The sequence below is a fragment of the Poeciliopsis prolifica genome, unplaced genomic scaffold (assembly GCF_027474105.1).
Source record: "Poeciliopsis prolifica strain line A6 unplaced genomic scaffold, Auburn_PproV2 SCAFFOLD039, whole genome shotgun sequence".
Classification (NCBI taxonomy): domain Eukaryota; kingdom Metazoa; phylum Chordata; class Actinopteri; order Cyprinodontiformes; family Poeciliidae; genus Poeciliopsis; species Poeciliopsis prolifica.
Window position 1 is genome coordinate 4,635,628 of NW_026562414.1, and position 23,035 is coordinate 4,658,662.

A 23,035-nucleotide genomic window follows, 5' to 3' on the forward strand; every position below is an offset into this window, starting at 1 on the left:
GAGTGATAATTTTGGATTTTGTCGCAGGAAAAATGCAAATAAAAGAAACACAATCTGCTATTTAGAAAAAAGTGTTTAAAAAAGTATTTTCTTTCAGCTTCAAAATGAAAATCTGAATTTTATCTTATCTGCTTCTGTGTTTCCTTGTGAGAGTTTGACAAAAAGCTTTTCTTAAAGTCGCCTGCTGGGAGTTCAGCCGGCAAATTTTTCCTTCATGTTTTTGTTCTAAAGACAGCAACAACTTGTACTCACATTTTATCTCCACTTTGCTTCATCATTTGATGGGATAAATGCAAAACTATCAGACAGAAACCTATTTTATAGAAGTCAACTAACGACTATCATTATGAGGATAAGCGCCACTGAAAAAAACACTTTAATTCCAGAGTTCTGACTTTTCTTAGAAAGAAAATCAAAATTCCAACTTTAATCTCAGAACTTTGACTTAAATGCAGATGAGCATCAGAGCAGCGACTGGCTTTAATGACAGAGATGTGTGTCAAGGAGAGCAAAGTTTCTACAGAAAAATGCTGCATTTGAGTGATTTAATACATAAAAGATTGTTCTGAGAAAAAAAGTCAGAATTATGAAAAAAAAGTCAAACCTCTGAGATTAAATCTAAAATTCTGAGACTAAAGTAAAATTTTAATTCTCAGGAAAAGCACATCGTCCTAAACGCAGAAATTTTAGAATAATTTCACAAATCTGCGAGAAAAAACCTAGGAATTTCTGAGCTTGAAAGTGAAAAAACACTTTTTAAACTCAGAAAATTTCTAAACGATAATTATTTTTCACTTTGGAGGCTCAGACTTTTTTTCTAGAAAACTTCTGAAATTAATCTAAAAGTTTCTTTCCCAGCAAATTTACGACTTTTCAAAGTTCAAAATGTTCTTATTTTGTTCTAGAAAATTTCTGGTAGTAATCTCAAAATCTCTGATTTATTTTCCAGATTTAAAAAATCTATATCTGAGAAATTCTGTTGTCTTTTTCTAGAAATTTTCTAGAACTTTTCAAACTCAGAAATTTTGTGGGGGGGTTTCTGAACTATTTCTGAGGATCTTGAGGGAAATTTACTCTCTTTTGTTCTAACTATAATGGCCATAAAACAACTTCTTATAAAAAAAACTTTGAGTTTATTTGAAACAGCCATGTTGCCATTAAGATATTTTTTTATTTTTGAAATGCCGAATTGCAGTTTCATTGTTAAAGGAAACCGCTACTGGCGATCTGATGTCAGGTTTGTAATGTTCAATCTTGACGGTGATGTGTGTGGAAGTGCTTCAGCTCACCTGTATCTGCTGCAGCATGTTCTTGAGCTGAACCAGGAACTCTTTCGCCTCTTTTGCTTTGTCAGAGACGCCGTTCAGAGCCTGGGAGAGCTGGCACTGCACACAAACAGAACGGGTTTCACATTCGGGCAGACCTCTCCAAACGTCCAAAATAGAAATTTAGTTTCTAGTTTTTAGCAGTCTATAATTTGTAGAAAAGTAAAAACATTGTTGATCCAAAACATACACAGGCTCTTGCACAGTTGCTGTATTAAATGACAAGTATGTATTTTCCAAAACTTTTTGCTTGTTTGTGCTTGCTGTTTTTAGTAAAGCTGTTAAAAGAAGGAAAAAATTTAAAGAAATTAAGAACCTTTTATTTATTTCTAAACATCCCTCCATGTGCTTGCAGAGCCAAACAAAATTCTCTTGAGGGCCACAAATGGCCCCCGTGCCAGACTTTGGACATCCCTCCATTAGGCTGTAATGCATAGCTTGGACTGTTTTCTTTTCATCAATTTGATTTACTTTATATGACAGAGTATTAGGACCACATTAAGCACATAAAGAACTAAATTACAAAAAGAAAGTCATAATATTCAGAGAATAAAGATAAAATATTTTGAGAATTAATTAATAAAATTGCAAGAATAAAGTTGTACAAGAATAAAGTTCAAATAATGTGAAAATAAAGTCGTAGCATTACAGAAATAAAGTAATAACATTAACATTTTATTCTCATACTATTTCCACTTTCTTCTTGTAATGTTTTTTTTTCAATTGTTCTTAATATGGCCCTAATATGCTGTCGTAGCTAAATATGTATAAAATCTATAAAATAAAATTAAATATGCATTAAAACACACTTTGATCTTGCAAAAGACAAGAAATTAATTATTTCTAAACAAGCCTGCTATGAACATTGAGAATGAAAACAAGTAAAATAAATAAATCATTGCTCTGAGTAAAACTGTGCAACCAGTTCAACCAGTGATGCTTCTGTGCTGGTTATGTAATCAGACCCAGTTCTCCGGATCCTCGCCTGAAGCAAATTCCCTGGGAATTTCTTCCACGTGCCAAAAAAACATAAAAGTAAAGCTTTTGTCTCTGTAATATGGATTAAATTTAAAATCTCCATCAGATCATCATCTGCAGAGATTACAGGCTGGGAAATCCATGAAAACACAAAGCCATGTTTGCAAATTCACATTTAATGCAAATAATACTCTTGTAGAAATCAATAGAAATATATAAAACCCCACTCATATACTACATTTAGGATTATTAATTTCAAATACTTTTAATGGGATTTAGAAAAGAAAAATACATTAATCTTCAATAAATTGGCTTTGAAATAAACAAATCCTTTTTGTTCTTAAATAACACGCAAACCAAATACATCCTGATCATTTTGTGACATCAAATAAATTACAGATCTGTAAAGTAAATGCAGTTTAAGCTAATGTTGGAAGCTGAGCAGAAGCAACCAGCTAAAGTTCAGCATATCTGGGTCCTGCAGCAGCTGGATGAAATATTGATGCTCTGCTGCAGACATACAGGTTAACGAGCGCAGCGACAGATTCCATACCTCGAAAATAAATTTTATTAAGCTTAACAAACATGCATATCAAACAAAACTTGATGAACTTTACAAGGATTATATAAGATAAATCAACACAAAGTGACCCGTTACAGTAACTGCATTACTATGTTTATATTCATATTCTAAAACATAATTTCATAATTACGGTTTCCGTTAAAATCACATGTGAACAAGTTTGTTCATGTCACAAATAATTAAAAAAACATGCAACGCCATCGTCATTCAACTACTTCCTGTAGTCTTGTTCTTCATCATTTCTGCCAGTAGTAACATCCTGCTGTCTATCATGTGACTCATGAAATGCGAGTCGAATGCTCGCGGTTCTGCAAAATACATTAATATTCATACAGATGAAAAATCATATTGTTCTACCACAACAACTTTTTATCATAAAACATGAGTTTCTTTTGGAATTGCCGTGAATCCATTAAGAAAATTTATTTTCGGAATTCCAATTTGCATAATTTTATGTCCAAAGGAAACACATCTGGTGTTTGGATCAATATCTGCAAAAGAACTCTGCAAATTTCTGCAAAAAATTGGAAATTTCTGAGTTTTAACATTTTCCACTTTTAGAAGTTTCTTCCAGAAAATTTGAGATATAATTTTTTAAAATCTACAATTATAGAAAAATCTCCACATAAAAATCACAGATATTTTTAGATTAAATAAGGTAAACTTAAGTGTTGGTCAGAAATCCTACAGTACCTGAACGCCACATCCAAGGCTGCTGACGAAACATACACCCTATGAATGGATTGATTATACTGGAAGGGCAAACTGATTGCCATTTGTCACAGTGACACTTCAAAAATCCATATTAATATAAATAAATAAAATTATATGAGCGTTAGATAATGCTGAGCTGGCTTTTTGTTAAAAGATATTAAAAATCTGATTGAACTGAATGTTTTCTGGTTCATTTTTGGAAACACTAATATATGGCTAAATCTGGCACATCAAAAAATACTCCACCCTGACTGTAAACTTGTAGATTATTGGATTAATCAATAAATTGATGGATATTTTCTGTTCTTTACTGTCCACAGTTTTTGCTTGAAGCACTTCATCAGTGTCTGGAAACTGTAAAAAAAACAACAACAATCAAATCATCTAATTATTACAAATTGAATTTATCACTAGATTTTTTAAAGTGTCTTTTGTTGTGCAGATATTCATCCATCACTGGTAAATAGGAGGAGACAGGACAAAGAAGACTCACACTGTTACACACATGATGAATTTGGTCCTCTGAGGACACTCCCACCTGTTTCCCTGTTTCTGGATGCTGTTCTCACGAATGAGCTCAGACACAAAGACCCAGAAGGAAACAGAAACAGGGAAGACCCATTTCATCACGTTAAGATGTTAAGTCATAAATACAGTAACAATTTAATGGAGCAATGTGCAAATGATGAGAATTAATCCCTCTTAATCCCTTTTGCATTTGTATTCAACTTTGTAGCAATGACTGATCCTGAATCAAAAACTAATTATTTGTTGATAAATATCTGTTTTTGTACATTTATTTTTATTGCACTTTTGTTTTCATAGGCATGCTTTAAAGTTTCATTAATTTAAATAGCGTTACACTGTCCAAGTCGCCATTTTGTTTACGTTCTCCTAGCAAGATATTGTTTTCCAGCTCCATCCAGCGAGAACAGTATAAGTAAAGTTCAGTTGCTTTAATTTGAACCAGAGAAAATAGATACATTAGTTGACAACAGTTGAAATAGAAAGCAATAAATAAATAACAAGGGGAAAATGATAGTCGGGGAAAACCAAACGATGGAAGAGGAGAGATTTGGCCAAAAAACAGTGATGTTTGTGCTAATTGGAAATGGTAACTGGAAAGGAGAGTATTTGGTATAAAAAGCTCTAAATTTAAACTCAAGCTGATATTGGGATTAAAACATTTTCTCAAATGTATCAGAATGCTGTTAGAAAGAATTAAAAATGGTTCATTGTCACTTTATTTTTCAGTTTGCTTTGATTTCACGTTAGCTCCTGCTAATAGAGTTAGCTGCTGCTATAATATGAGTCATAACATTTAATGTCTCACTAAGATCAATAAAGTATTTTTGAATTTGAATTATAATGTTGCACCCAGACGCTAATAATGATTCTAACTTCTTAATTTCTCTGTTTATGCTATTGATTATTGATAAAACATTCAGCAACCTTCATTCTGATCAGAGCTGTGAAACTCATTCATTCAGTCCTGCGCTTGCTTTCATCTGAAATTAAATCTGCCTCTTTTCCGTAATCCCTGTCCTCATCTGCACAGCATCCGCTCCACCCCCGCTCTGACAGCCAGACTCTCCCACAGTGATCTCATCCAGGTCCAGTTTCCTCCGGAGGAGCGACATGTGGACCTGGAGGGACTCCTCACCCAGAGGCCATCTGGACTACCAAGATGCTAACAAGCAGATGATGGATGTACCACAAGAGGCATCTCCTCCTTTCCTATTTGTTCTGTTTCTGTATTTATTTAACTGCTGCTTTTCTTGTCAGGTCAAAGTTCTGTGTCAGCTCCCTCGTTCATTCACTGCTCTGCCATGTTTTATTCATTCATTGATTTTCTTCACCCACCACGTCTTTGGCAGGGGGATGTGGAGCTGAAAACAGTCCCAGCATGCATTGAGAAAAGACAGAAACGGCGGCAGATTGCACTCAGATCTTTGTTTGAAGAGATAAAGTCTGTTTTCTGTTTCCACCATAAAGCCAGCCACAGAAAGGATATGAATAAAAAACAAAAGAGCTAAGAAAGAATGTATGATGGTTCATAAAGGCCATTATAAATAGAAATATTTTGTAAAAATCTGGGGGGAAAAAACCTCAGAAAGTTTTAGATTAATCTCAGAAATTTTGAAAAAAAAACTTTTTCTGAATTGTGTGTTTGAAAAATAGAAAATGTTCAACTTTTGAAATTCAGAAATTTTCTTGGTAATAGAGTAATATGTAATGTTTGATTTTATTTCTATACCAAAAATTTTTAGAACCTTATTAAAGTGCATCATGAAATATTTCAATTATCAGGAGATGTTACATTTAACATCTCTTACATTGGGCTACGTAAGAAAATTAAAAAATTGTAACCAATTAGTTTTTCCAAAGGATAAAAATAGTAAATAGTAGCCAACCAACTCTAAATTACTAGTAACTGATTTAGAAACCTGTGATGTGAGCAGAAAGGATCCAGAAAGGATCCAGAACTCTGAATGAAACAGAGAAATTGCACAACAATTGGTCAAAGATTCACCTCACTGCATGCTGCAACCTTGTGTGACATCTTCCTGTCCAAAACATTAACAGCAGGAGTAACGCGCGCTGTGAACTCCTCTAAAAGACAATATCTGTGCAATCAGTAACACAAAAAAGCTCCAGCAAAACGTCCCACTCATCCTGAAGCGGGCGAGCTCACTGGATTATTGATTTCAGTAATTCATTCTGGAGTTTAGAGGGGACAGATGAGTGCAGCAGGGATTTTACAGTTTGATTTTAAACGCAGTGAACCGACCCATTTCATAACACTAAATACAGCCGCAACAATCGATCCTCCATACGCAAAACTTCTATGTCTTAAAGTATCCTGGGAAAATCCAGCTATCCATAATATTTACACTGTTTTCAGAATCTCATTTCTGCATACATTTTTCCTCTGGATGTCAGAAAAACTTTACATTCCCGGTGTAAAATTCAACTGGCGTTGCTAGGTAACGGGCCGGGCACTGTCTCGGTTGCTAGGTAACGGTGCAGTCCCGGTAGAGGTTCACCTGGTAACAGTTCGGAGGTTTTTAAAACGAGCCATTTTCCAGACACCAAAAAACATGAACTTATTGACAAAGACACAACTGAGTTGGTATTTCTAAGAGCTTTTGTTTATTTGTTTGTTTATTAAAGTACCAATATGTTTGGCTACTAATCTTCTCGGAGTCCAACTGATAAAGATATTCACACATAAGAGCATTTCCACATAAACATATAATATCACAAAATTAGTCAGACATCACATTTTACAAATTACATATGTAAATAAATTGCTTTTTAAAAGCAAAGGTGCTTTTTTAAAATTTTTGGTGGTTTATTCCATTCCTGAATTGTATTTAGAAACAAGTTTATCTTAGCACGGTCCAATAAAAGTTTGAAATAACGCTAAACTACGTTCTTTCTCAGTGAGAATATTCCCTGACTGAAGTTGGCCTTGGTCCCAATGTCAGCCTTGAGCAGACGCTGGTAAAAGTGTGCAGTTCAAATGCGACACGTTTCCCCCTCTAGATAAAAGGCTGCGACCCAGAGAACAAAAGAGAAACAAAAAATGGAAATCGAAATCAAACATCTAGAAAACCAGGAAAATAGAAGAAATTGATTTTATCTCTGCAGAGAAAAATAGCACTTTCAGAAATCCAATTTATTCCAGGCTTTGTTTCTTTTGTCTTCCTCCCCTTGACCTTTTTTCATCCTGACAGTATAATGTCATTTTTCTTTTTCACTGCTGTCAGCAGCCTTCAGCCCCGCTCTCAAAGACAAGTGCTATTATCTTATTATGCTGTTATGTGAATAATGCACAGCCATTTGCTCAGGCCGTGACATTCAGAGAGGCCAGAAAAGGAAACATGGCTGTAATGGTTCTACAAAACCGAAGCGTTTCCAACCAGGTCCAGAACCTCAGTGTGTTTCATTGTGACAGAATCATAGTTTAGAGACATTGTAGAAGAAAAACGGAGTAAATTTTACCAATAGAATCTCAGAAACTTCACTTATGAAACACAGAAAATTTCTGAGCTTTTTTCTATCAAATTTTCAACTTTTTAAACTCAGAATCTTCCTTGTTTGTTCTAGAAAATTGCTGATTAAAGCAAAGATTTTAGATTTTTTTTAGCAAATTTTTCAATATTAAACTCAGAGACGTCCTTTCTGAGTTTTCTTTTTTCTAGAATATTTTTTAGATTAATCGCAAATTTTCTGATTCTTTTTTGTGCTGATTTTTGACTTTTTAACTCATAAATTTCCTTGTTTTTCCATAGATTTTCTGAGATTAATCTAAAAATTTCTGACTTTTTGACTAGCAAATTTTAGATTTTTTTAACTCATAAATTTTTGAGTTTTTTGGTGGAATTGTACTCTGTTTTTTTCCGTCTCCAATACCCTAATACACCGTAGTAATTACTCAAATCAGGATACCATCTACAGATATCCTTTTTGTAGAGCAAATCTACACTTTGAATGTCCAAAATAATGTTTAACTAATGAAATAACTTCAAAAAATACATATTAAATTTTCTTTGCCGACAGTTTAATTCTGTATTGCTAATATTTGAGCCACTATTTTTAATAAAATATTCAACCTATTAAATTATTTCCCAGATGTATGATTTAATTGACAATGTAAAGTCTGGATTTTATTAATGCTAAATAAACAAGTAGATGTAAATAGTAACTGTTCTTGTTTCTGCAGACTGGAGCAGACAGCTTGCCACTGATCCATCTGCAAAAAGAGTCAGATGGTGCATCATAAAACCGACCCTTTTATGGCAGCGCGAACAAAGCCTGAAGGAGAAAGCCTCAACAAAACCTCTGACTGGGCTGTTCTGTTAAGCTTCCTCCTGCAAAGGAAGTCCATCTATTTACCCCATATACACACATTATGTCGGTGCTGCAGCCCACTCGCTCTGGTACCAACAAGAGTAGCACAAAAGAGGACAAAAGGCAGCGGTTACATATCAGATGGGTGATTGTGTCGCTGACCTTGTCGAAAATCACACCCAAGGGACAAGAGGAGGGGCTGAAGTATCATATTTTACCTCCCTTTTTCACTTGCATTCAGCTTTTTACATCATATTTATCTGTTCTTCTAACATGGACTGTTTTTTGTATTCTTGCTCTATGGTTAAAAAAAAGTTTAAAATTTGACCAAATCTTCAAATGTTGAACATTTTGTTCTACCTAAACAAAATGCTTGTAATTTATAATACTTTGAAACTTAAAGACAATATAAAAAGATATTAGAATTAATATGTAAAGCATTAAACACTGAAAAAAAGTCTTACTTTTGGATCTAAAAAATTATTTAAGTTAAAGCTGCAGCATGTAACTTTAAAAAAAAGGTTCTTTTTTTTACATATTTTTGAAGCAGCCACCATGTTGTGACAGCATGAGTGATAATCGAGCTTCTCTGCCTTCTTCCAGTGCTAATCAGTAACAATCAATCAGAGCCAGGAGGCGGGTCTTAGTGCTGTCAATCACGATCTAGTATGGTGCTATATATTTTATTTCCCAACCATTTTTAAAGTATCTTCACATTTAAATGATTTAACTTTAGACAGAGAGAAAAAATATGTGCTTCATGTATGTAAACATCTGGTCTCAGCTGCATTTAAACGGTCAGAGTGAGGACTCCTCATCTGGCCAGATTGATCAGAAATAAGCAGAAATGGATGCAGACTGCAGGCGAGACTCACAGCAGCCCACACACAGTTCCTGATGGATTTCAGAGGAAGCAGCCGCCTCCACTTCATGCGTCACAGTTCCCACACACTTTCTCATTCATGTGGACACCAGGAATGAGTAAAAATATCAGTTTCTGTCTATATATTTAAAAATAGAGTATTAAATGCAAGAAATCCACCATGAATGAATCCAACTTGGAGGAAGCAGATAATTAAAAATGACCAAAAAAAAACTTTTATGTTTTAATTATCTTTTAATTTTGGATTTTTTTTGCTTCCAGCCAATTAAAAATGCAAAACAAGCTTCAAAACCCTTGGACACAAATCTGTTTTTTTCAAAATTATAAAGGAACCAGAAGAATATCAAACCAAAACCTGCAGCAACATCTCATCCACTCTTTAATCTGACTTCAAAAGCTTTGTTGACAGTAGGAAAATTCCCTTTAATCTTAAAGCTTTTGCTGCAGTAATATATGTGGTATACATGCAGCTGCAGCAGAGCAGTCTATCCCTCCCCCAGCTTTGTTGTCCCATTACCTCAGATGTAGTGGAGGTCAAAACCAATCTCTCTTCTCCTTTCTCCGCTACATCCTTTCATCTACAAATCCACTGCGGCTCTGCTATGTACATTTAAAGAAAATCATTTTTAATATACTGCAGCATCAACACCTGAAGCGAGAGGCACAATCTAAATGCCAAGGAGAGAAAACAAGAGAGCACATTACTTTCCAGATACGGATAACATTAAATGTGACCAAATAAGCTTCCTTGAACAGGGTGAGCCATATATGGGTCATACAAAACATGTTCATTACATTTTTTGCACAAAATTGAACTTCAGTGTACCTCATAAAACATCTCCAGTCCATAATGAACACCAGATAAATGACTCACAATATAGTGGCATGTCTTGTGAATGAGTTACTAACTTAAAAGTCTTGGCGTAATCTTTCACATCACAAGAGTAAAGAAGAAACGGAGAAATTAAATTTAATAAAAAACATTGTTGCACATTTTTTGTACTTCCTTTTGGGTTTTTAGGGCTTCTAAAAGTGTCTGGAAAATTAAGTTTGGGATGTAGCCCTCGCCTAGCAACCACAACCAAGCCCAGCCCGTTGCCTAGCAACACAAGTTGAGTTCTAGCACATTTGGTCAGCTGGTTTTACCTCTGTATGTGCTGTACAGTGGCTGGTGGAAAAGACAAGTGTTTTGTCCTTGACTAACCATCCAAAAACCACTTGCTGCATTCGTCTTGGTTGTGCAGGAGGCTCAACTTCTGCTTTTCAAAGATGTACAGTTAAATAACTGTTCATCTGTTTGTAAACCAATTTCACACAGGAAGGTAAACGTTGATTTGGGGGGGTGTTGGCCAACGGTAACTTGTTTGGACTTGAAGTGACTAGCTGCCCTAAAACAGCTCAAAATAGGCAGAACTGATCAGCTTATTATCTGGGAATTATTTTGTACGACAAATGTAACGAACGTTTTGTAAGCATAACCTAATCTGTTCAAGGAAGCATAAAAAGTCACCTTTAAGTTGTGTGAGTTACAAATAACCCAAAGCTTCAATAACACAACTATACTTTACTACACAAACAGATAAAGTCATGACAAAATCTGTCTCTAATCTGCTGTTTCAGTCGAGGTTTGTGATGAATGAGCAGACGTTTGTAGCCATAGCAACAATGCTCACTGTCCACACAGTCTGTAGCCGTCTCTGTTGGCTACACACCACTCGCTGTGTAGCCAAAAATAGATCACAGGGACACACAATCTCTTACACACACGTGAACGCTAGGCCTACTACTGCTACACGCGCTGCATGTCTCCAGAGGATGCGAGGGCCAAAACACAGGAAGTGCAGAAAAATGGGCATTAACCTACATTCAGTGCAGAAGTCCTGCAGCACAGCCTTTAGTCAGTGAGTCCCAGGTTGCGTGCAAGAGAGAAAAACTGTGTTTGCTTTGTGTTTGTGACATTGTGAGGATAGAAATCTGTTGTTTCTTTGGGACTGAGCCTCCATAAGGGAATGAAAAGAAAGATATGGGGAGTTACATCTCGGCATTTTGGCTTAAAAACATCTCTGATGTTTTGTTAAATTATTAATAAGGAGTATGTACTGCAACATGTCTGCACTCTTTGAGATGTTCTTTTTACATAAATTGGAGCTCTCTGGAGACATTTAAAGCCCAAAGAACAAATGATGTCCAAAGTCTTCTGTTGTGTTAACTGTGTTTTCGCCTCAGCTCTGTCTTTTATTACTTATTGTTTGTTTGTTTTATGTTCTGATTTTGCCCAGTTTGTTTGCTCCTGCTTGCTCTCTCTCCCTCAGCTGCTCCCTGTTTCTAATTAACACTGACCCATTATCTAGTAATCAAGCAACCACCGATGTTTCACTCACTCCTCACTGGTTTACTCTGTTTCACTCCATGCTTCATGGGTCCAGCCATCACCAGAAGCCATGACAATAATCCCACCATTTTGTAAAATAAAAATAAAACAGTCGCAGTACCTGCTCAGATCCAGTTTTATCCCCTTATTTTGCATTTCTGCTGACGTTTTCATCATTTTATGTTGGAGAAAGAATTTTTAAATCTACATTCTAGTAAATTATCTTTGTTTTAGTTTTTGTTTCTGAACTAATTACCAGCATTTTATCCCATTTATCTGAGATATCATCACAGTATAACTTATAACAATGATTAAATTAGCATTGAAGAAGCTCATTTTTAATTCTCTTGAGTTAAATATGACGTGTTAGTCAGATATTAATGCAAGCCAATACATAGTTGACTGCATTTCTGTGTTGTTGGGCCTGAGGTCAGCGTCAGCTGGCCTGGCGCCATTTGGAACGAGGTCAGTCAGACATGGCTGTTGGCACAAGTCAGCGCCATTCATGTTGTCTAATAAAAAACTCTTTTTTCTACTCTGATGCGCTCTAGTACCAGGATTCTGTGATGCATCGAGCTTAGATCCCTTCAGTTGAATGCAGATTCACTATGAATGTGTTTGTTTAAAGCTGTGTTTACTAAACAAATAGCTGGCAGCGTAATTCCTGTCAAACTGTTTTGTCAGCATCCAGAGAAACAAGACAAGCATGTTAGTGTCAGGATTAAATGATGAAGCTTCAGAGGAGGAATGATCTAATAACTGCACAGCGATGCATTTAATGCTGCGAGAAGATTATTGCATGAATAAAACTCAAACACATCACTAGTTGATGCGATGAGTTGAAAAGGTGTAGACGGCCAGCTTTGAGCGTTCGTACAAATCCTGCGTTGGTGAAAGAGAAGTGAGGCGGTGATTCTACCAGAGAACAGCTTGATTGTTAGAAAACATCACAGATGTGCAGCTGTTGGGGCGGAGCAGACGCCATGTTTCCCCACTGAAAACAACTCATTGCAATGCTACATGCAGTGACTTGTCATGTTCTTATTAAAAATAAACACTTGCATTCAGTATTTTTGTTGTCATTTAATCTTTCAAACACAGAAACTTTACGATGCAACAGTTTATTCTAATTTAAACAGTTCTGATTGTACTTTGTTTCTTGTACTTAAAGGTGACCTTTATGCTTCTTGGACATGTTTATGTGCTTCAATGTTTTTTTTTTTTTCAAAAAGCGTATTCTTTGATAATGAGACTTTATGTTGTTTTAGGACCTTTAAATCAGTTTCCAGTCAACAACAAACCAATTGTCTCTTCCAGCAGCGATTGTACAGTGCATACAGTGATAAAACCAGCTTACCAATTGTGCTGGAGCGCAGCTTGTGTTGCTAGCCAAAACAAGTCAGGGTGGATTTTTAAATTGCTTGGACCGTTTTTGGAAGCAGCAGAAAATCAAATGGAAGGACGAAAACATGCATAATGTCAATTTTGTATAATGACATTTTTTTCCTTTTGCCACCCTTTTTTAATGTAAGTCAACAACACATTTGTTAATGTTCAAGGTTTTAATTGATTTTTGTCCTAAACAGAGCAGACTGAAAGTAATCCAGTTCTATTTTCTAATTGGTTAGCCTGATGTTTGAGATATCATTAAACACACAAATACTTTCTGACACAAAACTTTGAAGACATGATACGGCCTCCGCTGTGCTTTTCATTAGGTAGCTGTCTTTTTAAGTTTTGTTTTTGTGGGTTTAAATAAGATCCTTTTCCTTTTTATTTTCAGGAATTTTAGACAGTATTCTAGGAAGGCTAGTTCATAATTTTCTAGAAGATTACTCATCATTTTTCTGTTTTTTCCTCAACTGGGGCGGTTTATTTTTGGTCCAGTGGAGCCTGATGATGCTCTGTCAAGCGTACTGGAACAGGCCAAAGTCACCAATTCAGAAAGCAGAAATATATGTAACAACAATTTAAAGGCCTGAATTAACTGTGATGTTTACTTAGGTTTAGTGATGTGGAAATTCTGGTAACAATTAGTTTGTTTCTTTGCTGTAAAACCTGGATTAATAAGGTCACTTTAAAAAATAAATCAATTAGGTATTCTTATGTGTTTTCCTCTTTTGTTTTGGGTATTGCAGTAATTAAATATTTTCAAAAGATTCTAATAGTTTAAATGTCCTTTATACAACATTTAAAAGGGATTATATGGATTAGTAACATAAAATGGAAGCACAGCATAAATAGGAATATTACATATGGTAGCAATTAAAACAGATTAAAGGGCCCGGTATAGTTAACCTGAAAACGAACAGTCGAAGCGCAGTCACATGGTTTTTGGATGCTTGTTTCACGCAAAATTATCAATGCTTACAATTCATTTTTGATGACGTCTGCTGGAACAAAGATTTAAATAAACATTTTTATTCAATCTGACAACAACAATCTTATTCCTATTTGTGACTTGAAGATATTGGAGATAGAAAAACAAGGAGTACATTTCCACCAAAATTTCAAGATCAATCTCAGAAATTTTTGAGAAAAAAACATGGAGATTTCTGAGTTTGAAAAGTCAAAAGTTTGCAAGAAAAAAATTAACCATATTTATTCATCTCAGAATTTTTTTTAGAAAAAGCATTTCCAAAAGTTTTTCACCTGCGGAAATGTTCTGAGTTTGAAAAGTAAGAAGTTTGAAATGTCAAAATTTTTAAGATTAAATAAAAAATTTCTGAGTTTCTCAAGCAAATTTTCAACATTTCAAGCTCCAAAAATAATTGCGATTTTTCTTATAAGTTCCATTTTCTTCTAGCAAATTTTCAATTATTCAAATTGAGACATGTCTAATACTTTGTCTTGAAATGTTTTGACTTTTTAGATGTTTTTTTTTTTCCTGAAAAATTTGAAATTAGTTTTTGGGAAGAAATTTTGTATATACCTATAATACCAGACAAAAGATCTGTGCATTTCTTACTAATGCTTACAAAAACTAACAACCAGTGATTCATGGAGCCTGTCAGTTCTAGTTTCAGGATGTCTTTCCAAACATTTGGGTCGTTTTGGGCTACCTAGCAGGAAATACACTTTTCCAAAATCAATTAATCTGTCAGTTTTGTTACAAAGATGTATGATCTGGTCAGAAATGTTTCAAAAAAACACTCATCATCCAGTGATGCCTGAGAAAAAGAAAATCTTTCTGGGTCACAGGCAGAGAACCACGCTGCTTTGGAAGAAAGAGGAGATCAAGAGGAAAATGGGGGAGGAAGCTGGATAAAGCTACACCCACCAAAGCAGATAGGAGAAAACCAGTGCAATCCATCAAAAATAAATAAAATAGACTACACTGGTCTGCGTGAGTGACACTTCAAGAACTGAACAGCCATTTCAGCTTTGCACATGTCTATCTCATTCAGCGAGGAGGACACCAGATTAACTAAGAGGTGCCCATCTCTTGTTCATACGCTGCTGATTACTTATCAACGCCCTCTCACTTCTGCATCCTAATGGGATTTTCACGGCCCATTTATGAGCCTGTGTGATGGGGGATCTGGAAGAAATGCTTGGAGGGAGGCAGGGAAGGGTAAATGAAGGGTATGGAGGATGTAAATAAGAGATGGAGAAGGTGAGACATGAGCCAATTTACGGGAAAAAGAGGGAAGAAGCTGTTGGGAATAAATCCACAAAAAAATGAGAAAGACACTCAGAGATTAGTCCCAATGACCCACTTAGCACAAAATGCCTTTTAATTTCTGCAAATGATGAAATACTCCATTGGAAAAAGGAAAAGAGCTAAAATAACCTAAACTCAGACACACTCTGGTTTGCTCTATAAGCTAAGAGTTTTCCATTTTATTAAAATCATTTTGCTTCCCACTCCTTAGGCATTTCACTTAATTATAGCAAAATCTCCTGATTAGCATGCTAGTTACATAATTAAGTCGTCATATTTAAAGACTACTATAATTTCCAAGGGCAATAAATTTGCAAAGCATATTTTTGTTTAGAATGAACATCAAGATTTTTCAGAGGCGCTGCATAATGAATTTAAATCAACTGTCCTATATTTGCTTGATGGTACATAAACAATTTGAACAATTCTGATTTTGAGAAAAACAGAATAATGGGGGGGAAAGTGAGAATTTGAAGGGAAAAAATGGTCAGAAATCGAACATTAAAGGCCAAATTCTGATGGGAAAAAGAAGTAAGAATTTAGGAAAAAAACAAAAACATTAGAATTCGGACACTGAAGTCAGAATTCTGGGAAAAAAAGTTAGAATTCTGGGAAAAAAATTCTGAGTCTGTAAATTAAAGTCAGACTTATGAGATTGACATCAAAATTATGGGTTTATAGTCAAATTTTTGAACTCAAGGTCAGAATTCTGAGAAAAACATTCAAATTTTAAGAAAAAAGTCAAAATTCTAAGATTAAACCCTGAATTCCAAGAAACCAGGATCTCACAATTCTTGAAAGAGAGGAGTTTAAATACTGAGGAAGAGTGGAAATGACAAAGGAAGCAGAAGAGCTAATTACAGGAGAGTGGATGCAGCTGGGGAGGGCAGCAGGTAGAGGCAAATGAGGAAATATTAAACTAAGAGTGAGGAAAATAGACAGAAAATGCAGTAAAAAAATAAACACAAATAAATACTGATTTAACTAACAAGAATTAAACTAAAAAGGAACCTTGTAACAATATAACAAATTATTTTGACTCTTTTTTCCGGACTTTGTTTTCTAAAAAAGAAATAAACATAAAATGTTTATATTATATGCATAATATGTACATCAGCTACATCAGGTGTGATGCTGAGTCATCATAACAGATACAAAAAATTACTTTCATTTAGCTTAATTTGTATTCAAAACAATAAATACATATTATTGTTTTGAATACAAAACACAGCTTTGTGTGTCACATAGATGCCAAAGTTCCTGCCAACGATGCAGTGCCATGTCGGATTGTATTTCTTGTCAAACTCCTTCTTAACATAGGCAGCGATATACTTTTAATTATTTAATTTTAAATACATTTCCTTCAATATTCCCAAATGAGGCACAAATGCATTCAAACTGAGCTTTTTAATAAAATTCAGCGAGGTCACCACTAACCTGAGGGAAATGAACTTAAGTTGACCTCGGCCCAGGAGCAAACTCATCTTTAAAATTAATGAAACAGCCATTTAAAAAATGGATTAGACCATAAATCACTGTAATCACTCCCTAATGAAACAGGCGGGTGATTTATTTATTTTTCTATTTTGGCAGACGGAGGGGGGAAGAGCTCGTATCAGCAGGTTTTTGTCCAATCTTTGTGTCCCTGAAGACATTTTAATACCTGAATGGAAGAATCAATGTGTCATAAAAGCAGCTATTTAACTAAACAAGAGACAGCAGTAAGATTTCCTTCACAATTAATCATAAAAACAAGGCAGGTTTTCATGTTATTTATTGTTTTGAATACAAATTAAGCTAAATGAAAGCAATCACAGCAAATCATGTTTTTCATGTCCCAAATTGTGTGTATTTTAAATTGTTTACATTAAGTCATCCAGTTTGTCACTTTAATTCTAATCTAAACACATATTTTTGATATTTTATGCAATTACAGTTAGCTTTTCTGAGATATTTTCATATCAAAATAAAATAAAAGAATAAATTATGTGAAAATATGTATGATCCAGGGTAGTGTGCACAAAATTAAAAAACAAAGCATTACTGTAATATTGAAGGAAACCATGTCTTTCCCCCATCATCTAATTCTAAATCTGGTAGATGAATAATAGCAAAGGTTTGTACAACAGGATAAATAAATTGTTATTAGTAGCAGTATTGTATCCATGCAGTCCTTTGGGATTGTGATATTACACTATATATTAAAATATAAAAATGTCCTTTTTCCAATATACTATATACTAAAAGCTCTAAACAGGGAACCAGGGGGGAAACATGACCCACTCCTTATTCTGAAAACCTTTAGGCATAAACCAACGCTGACCTCCTCCATTTTCCAGTGCTCTCACTTACAGTGCAGATGTAGGCCAGTGGCTGATGTGACTCATCCCACATTTACAGTTTACATGCCTGCAGTAATTATGTTCTAATGTGTTCATTCACATATAATTTGGCCCAAATACTGCAAATCCAACAGAATGGGGAAAATTAATTCACTGAAAATGGTATAAAAGAGCAGAACTCAACAAAACTGGGGAAGTATTAAAGGTGAATATAGATTATCTTTGTGCTATAAAAAACATGTTCATTAGATTTTTTGCACAAAATCATGCTTAGCCTGGTCATTCCTGCCTGTCTTAAACTCCTTTTAGAATGAGCCATTTTTGGGCCTCTGTCACTTTAATGCAGAGGCCGCGCCTCTGGCCACGCCCCCCATATCAAGGCTTACACTCACACATGAAAATGGCTGCTAATGGATTCACAATTATACAACCATACATCTTTGAAAAGTAGAAGTGGAGCATACTGCACAATCAACAAAAATGCAGCAAGCGGTTTCTGGGTAATAGGTCAGTAACAAAACACTTGTCTGTTCCAGCAGCCATTGTACAGTTCTACCATAACTTTGTTCTCAAATGTGTTTATTGTGAAATATTATGGCTTTGTTTTCGCATTATTTCGACTTTTTTTCATAATAGTATGACTTTATTGTCATGATATGACATTTATCCAAACACTCTGACTTTATTTATCTTGTATTATTTTGACTTTTTTCTCACACGACTTTATTCTTGTAATATTATGACTTTTGACTTGGAATACTATCACATTATAGTCATTATTTTGACTTTATTCTTGTTTATTATCTCGAAACACTTTGACTTTATTTTAGTATTATTTCCACTTTTTTTTCATACAACTTTTTTCTCATAATGTTCTGTATTAATTTTCGTAATTTAATTATTTTTTCATAATAATATGACTTTATTTAAACATACTTTATTCTTGTAATTTTCTTTTTTCCCCTATTATTGTCCCAATATTCCATTATTCATTCTTGAACTGCAGTTGGGGGCCACAAACACATCAGCCCAAGGGCCACAAAGGGCCCCCAACCCGCACTTTGGACACCCTTGCCAAAGGAGCTTTCTGTGGCAGAAATTAATATTTACCTCTAAAATAAGCCCCAAACCTCAGTGTGACTGAAAAAACGAGCCTTATGGGGCATGAGAAATGAAGTATGCGCTCACCTTGTGTTGCTTCCACATCACAGCCAGCGGTTTGACGTCGTGCTTGGCGTGTTTCCCCTCCTCCAAACACTTCATGCACACCGGAGCCTTGCAGCTGCAGCAATACATGCTGAAGTTTTCCGCCTCATGATCCACGCAGGTCCCCGTTTTCCGCGCGGTCAGCAGCGGCTGCTGACTCCCAGCACCGCCGCCCGCCGCTCCTCCAGCGGCTTGACTCTGCGGCGGCGGCGGCACCAGGCGGTGCTTGGCCAGGGGACCGCGGGACGGGTGGCACCGCTGCTGGCAGGCGTTACAGTAATAGACGTCGCACTGCTCGCACATCACCGTGGCGACCACCGGGTTGCGGTCGCACAGCTGACACTTCACCGCGGAGGGGGATGCCGAACACGGGATGCCGCGGGTCTGCTGGTACCGCACCACAATGGCCTCCAGAAGCCGGTTCCGAGGAAACCCCCGGAGCCCCCGCTCATCCAGGGACACGCTCCGGTGACACAGCGGACAGGTGAGAGAGCAGTTCCGATGCGGGGCGACCGGCGGAAATACCCGAACGCCGTTCGGAGACTTCAACTGGCAGGGGGTGTAGGAGCCGTAGCCGCTGTCCGTCTCGCTGTACAGACTCATCTTGTCCATGTCCAGGTAGTCGTAGTCGGAGCTGCCGGAGGCTCGACTCTGGACCGGAGTCTCCCCATCCGGCGTCTGGACGGTGATGTTCCGGGCGCACAGCAGGCAGACATTGTGGGAGCAGGGCAGCAGGATGGGGTCCCTGAAGAAGGAACCGCAAACTGGGCATTTTAGCTCTTCCTCCATGTCTCCTGTATTGACGTGTCCGGCGAAGCTGCTGCGGAGAAAACGCTCGAGCACCAACTGCCGCGGACAGCTCCTTGCACTGGTCTGCGCATGCGCACGGCCGGGAGCGGTGACGCTGTGGGTTGATGTGATTTGTAACGATAATTTCATGACTTTGAAATGTATCCGATATAAAAATACAGCCATTGTTGATTAATAATACTAATATTAATAATAATAATGGCAGTTATTATTATCAATATTATTATTAATAGTAGTATTATTGGCATTATTATTATTATTATCAATATTATTATGATTGAAATAATGTTAATAATAGTAATAATAATAATATCAAAAGAGGAATAAAAATCCTCTCAAAAAACTAAAATTTAGAGACTATTCTCAGAAATTTTCTAGAAAAAAAAAACTAAAAAACGACTGAGCTTGAAAACCTGAAAATACGCTAAAATAAACTTAGTCCAAATCTCATTTAACCTTTTTGTTTTAGAGACTTTAATTAATTTTATTTGTTGTTGCTGTTGTTTTGTTTTCTTATTTTGGATATTCAAATTGTCTTCCAGTTCCAGTGTTAAAAGTCCATTAGAAGTTGAAGTTTATTGATTTCTGAAAATGTGTCCTTGCATTATTATTATTACTTGAAAATTGTCTCGCAACAACAACATTATCGTAATAACTTCTGGAACAATTTATCTCCCAGTAAAATGTATTACGACAAGCCTCCTGGTGACAGCTTCAACAAATAATGTTTAGTTTTGTTTTGTTTTTAAATAAAAGTTTCCTACTGCAGCTTTTCGGCCTTATTGTGAAAACTGCAGAAATGGCTCTCGCTTGCATGAGACATTTCTCACTCTAAAACGGTTTTCAGTCTTAATTTACAATGACTTCATATTTTCAAGACAACAAACAAACATCAGAAACTGCCACTGATTGGGGGGGATCCCCAGATGAGACTTGTAATCTTCCCAGTAAGCCCTCAGTCTGTCTCTGGACCCCTGCCTGGCTGGATGTGGCAGCTTCAGCTGTCTCTCAGGGGTATTTGGCTGTTTTCTGAAGTCAAATGCTTCTTGGCAGGATCTTCTAATGCAAGGACGGGACAGCTCAGACAAACACAACACCTTAGACCTTAGACCAGTGCTTCTCAAATAGTGGGGCGGGCCCCCTTTGGGGGGCGCGGTGCGATACCTGGGGGGGCGTGTGATCCTGGGGAACAGGCTTTTTTTTGGCCGAACTAGTATAAAGTGTAATTGCGCACAGTAGGCGGCAGTGGCGCTCTCATTGTTACTTCTGTCACGTTTGCAACAGTGCAACATTTTACGACTTACAAGACAACAGGTTTGCCTTGGTTGGCAGTGTTAAGTCAACAAAAAGCTCCGACTGCGTTCTGTCTATGGCCTCCGTTATTCAACAACCCCCAACATGAAAAAGTTTTTCACAGGGATGAAAAGAAAAGCGGAGAGAGACAAAGATAATGAGACAACAGAAAGTCAACCGAAAGCTAAGAAGAGGAAATACGACGAAGCGTATTTAGCTTGGCTTCACTGTGACTACAGTTGGAGAAGAGGAAAGACCGCTGTGTTTGCTGTGTCTAAAAATGCTCGCAGCGGACAGCATGAAGCCAAATAAATTAGCGCGTCACTTAAATACGTTACATCCCAATCACGCCGATAAGCCGCTAGAGTTTTTTCAGCAAAAAAAATGTTAATAAGGAAAAAATGTTATGCAGAGATGGATAGTCACGGTGGAGGGGGGGCGCGAATAGTTTTCTTCTTGCTAGGGGGGCGTAACGGAAAATAATTGAGAAGCACTGCCTTAGACCTCTATGGATAAGGAGATTATTACCCTGTATGTCTTGCCTAGAATGAAGACAGGAACAAATGAAGCCAGGGAATAATTCGCTAGCAGCTTGGTGTTGAATCAGTTTTATTCAGTGGACCATTAAAGAAAATCTATGATGCAAAATTCATTTCCCATGTTTTGGTACTTCTATTTGGGTCTCAACTGCTTCTAAAAACACACAGCCATTTTGATAAATTAGTGGGTGTTTTTTAAACCTCCTGACTGTTGAGTTACAATGTATGGGCGCTGCATCGTTACCTAGCAACCCCAGCTGAGCACATCCCTGTCTCCTAGCAACCCAAATAGAATTCCAGCACATTTGGTCAGCTGGTTTTACCTATGTAGGTGTACATTTCCAGCAAAAACTCATGCAATATGAGATTCTCAGAATTTTTCTTTAAAATCTTTTTTTTTAAGTCCAAAATTTCCTAAATGTTTACACCTTCAAGGCTCAAAGAGTTTCAATATTTGCTGTAGAACATTTCTGAAATTAATCTCAAACTGTGTGACTTTTTTCTTGCTAATTTTGGCTCTTGCAGCTCAGCAATGTCTAAACTTTTTCTAGAAAAATGTCAAATGTAAAAACGTATGAGTTTTTTTGGTCACAATTTACTGCTTCTTTTTCTACATTGTTGCAGAAAGCTGGCTTGTTCCAACTTTATTGAGGAAAAAAATAATATAGAGGCCAGAAAGTTGTTTTGTTTTGGGGTTTTTTTAACCAAGGATAAATTTCACTTGGTTTTTACACAATTACAGCTGGGATCTACGACTAATCTCACTTTAGAATGTAGCTGATAGAGTTGGCTAAACACTGAAGAACAGGTGTTGTTTAGCTAACTTCATGTACTAAAAAAAAACAAGCAACTTTACTTTTCATTTAATTAATTTCGAAGTACAAGCAAAAAGTATAACAATCATCAACATTCTCCTAAACAAGAGAAAAATGGGTTTTAACTGACATCATATCAACGACAATGGCGGCCATGATAAAGGTCATAATTCTGCATCTGTTCTGTCTGTCGGAGTGATGATGAGGATGAAACATGATTGCAGGTGGAAACCCATTCTCCAACAAATGACTATCAGATGGATTCCAAACACGCTAAAAATGGACGAGCCTCTGCAGGCGGATCGACCCAGTGACCTTTGTGTTTCTCACGTTAGCCTTTTGTGTTGGCTGGACATTTAACGGCGCAGACAGCAGCAGCAGCAGCACTGGGGTCCCTCAGGGAGCCGCATCAATCCCACATACTGGAACAGATTTCCCATTTATCAGCCCTGTTAGCAGCACATTACCTGCCTTTCACATGTGCTTTGTTGTGAAATGAGGATCTGTGCACATCATTGTGTGAACAATGCGACACAAATCTCCTCAGACAAGACATTTTCTCCAGTTTCATTGCCTACAATAACACAAGTTTATGGAAGATTAGGGCAACAGAAAGTAAATAAATTCTGATTTTTTTCTCCTCAGAATTCTAATT

General features: G+C 36.5%; 1 protein-coding gene across 3 annotated transcripts in view; it reads right to left on the bottom strand.

The window, feature by feature from the left end:
- The window catches only part of LOC129375261 (E3 ubiquitin-protein ligase TRIM9), a 37,814-nt gene extending 18,038 nt beyond the window's left edge, over window positions 1-19,776 (bottom strand). For all 3 annotated transcript variants that reach the window (XM_055054219.1, XM_055054220.1, XM_055054218.1), the window contains exons 1-2: window positions 18,906-19,776; window positions 1,290-1,385 (exon numbers count right to left, since the gene is read on the bottom strand). In XM_055054219.1, the coding sequence (XP_054910194.1) occupies window positions 1,290-1,385; window positions 18,906-19,712 (903 nt within the window). In that variant the 5' untranslated portion in view covers window positions 19,713-19,776. The remainder of the gene's footprint in view (window positions 1-1,289; window positions 1,386-18,905) is intronic.
- Window positions 19,777-23,035: the final 3,259 nt, after the last annotated feature.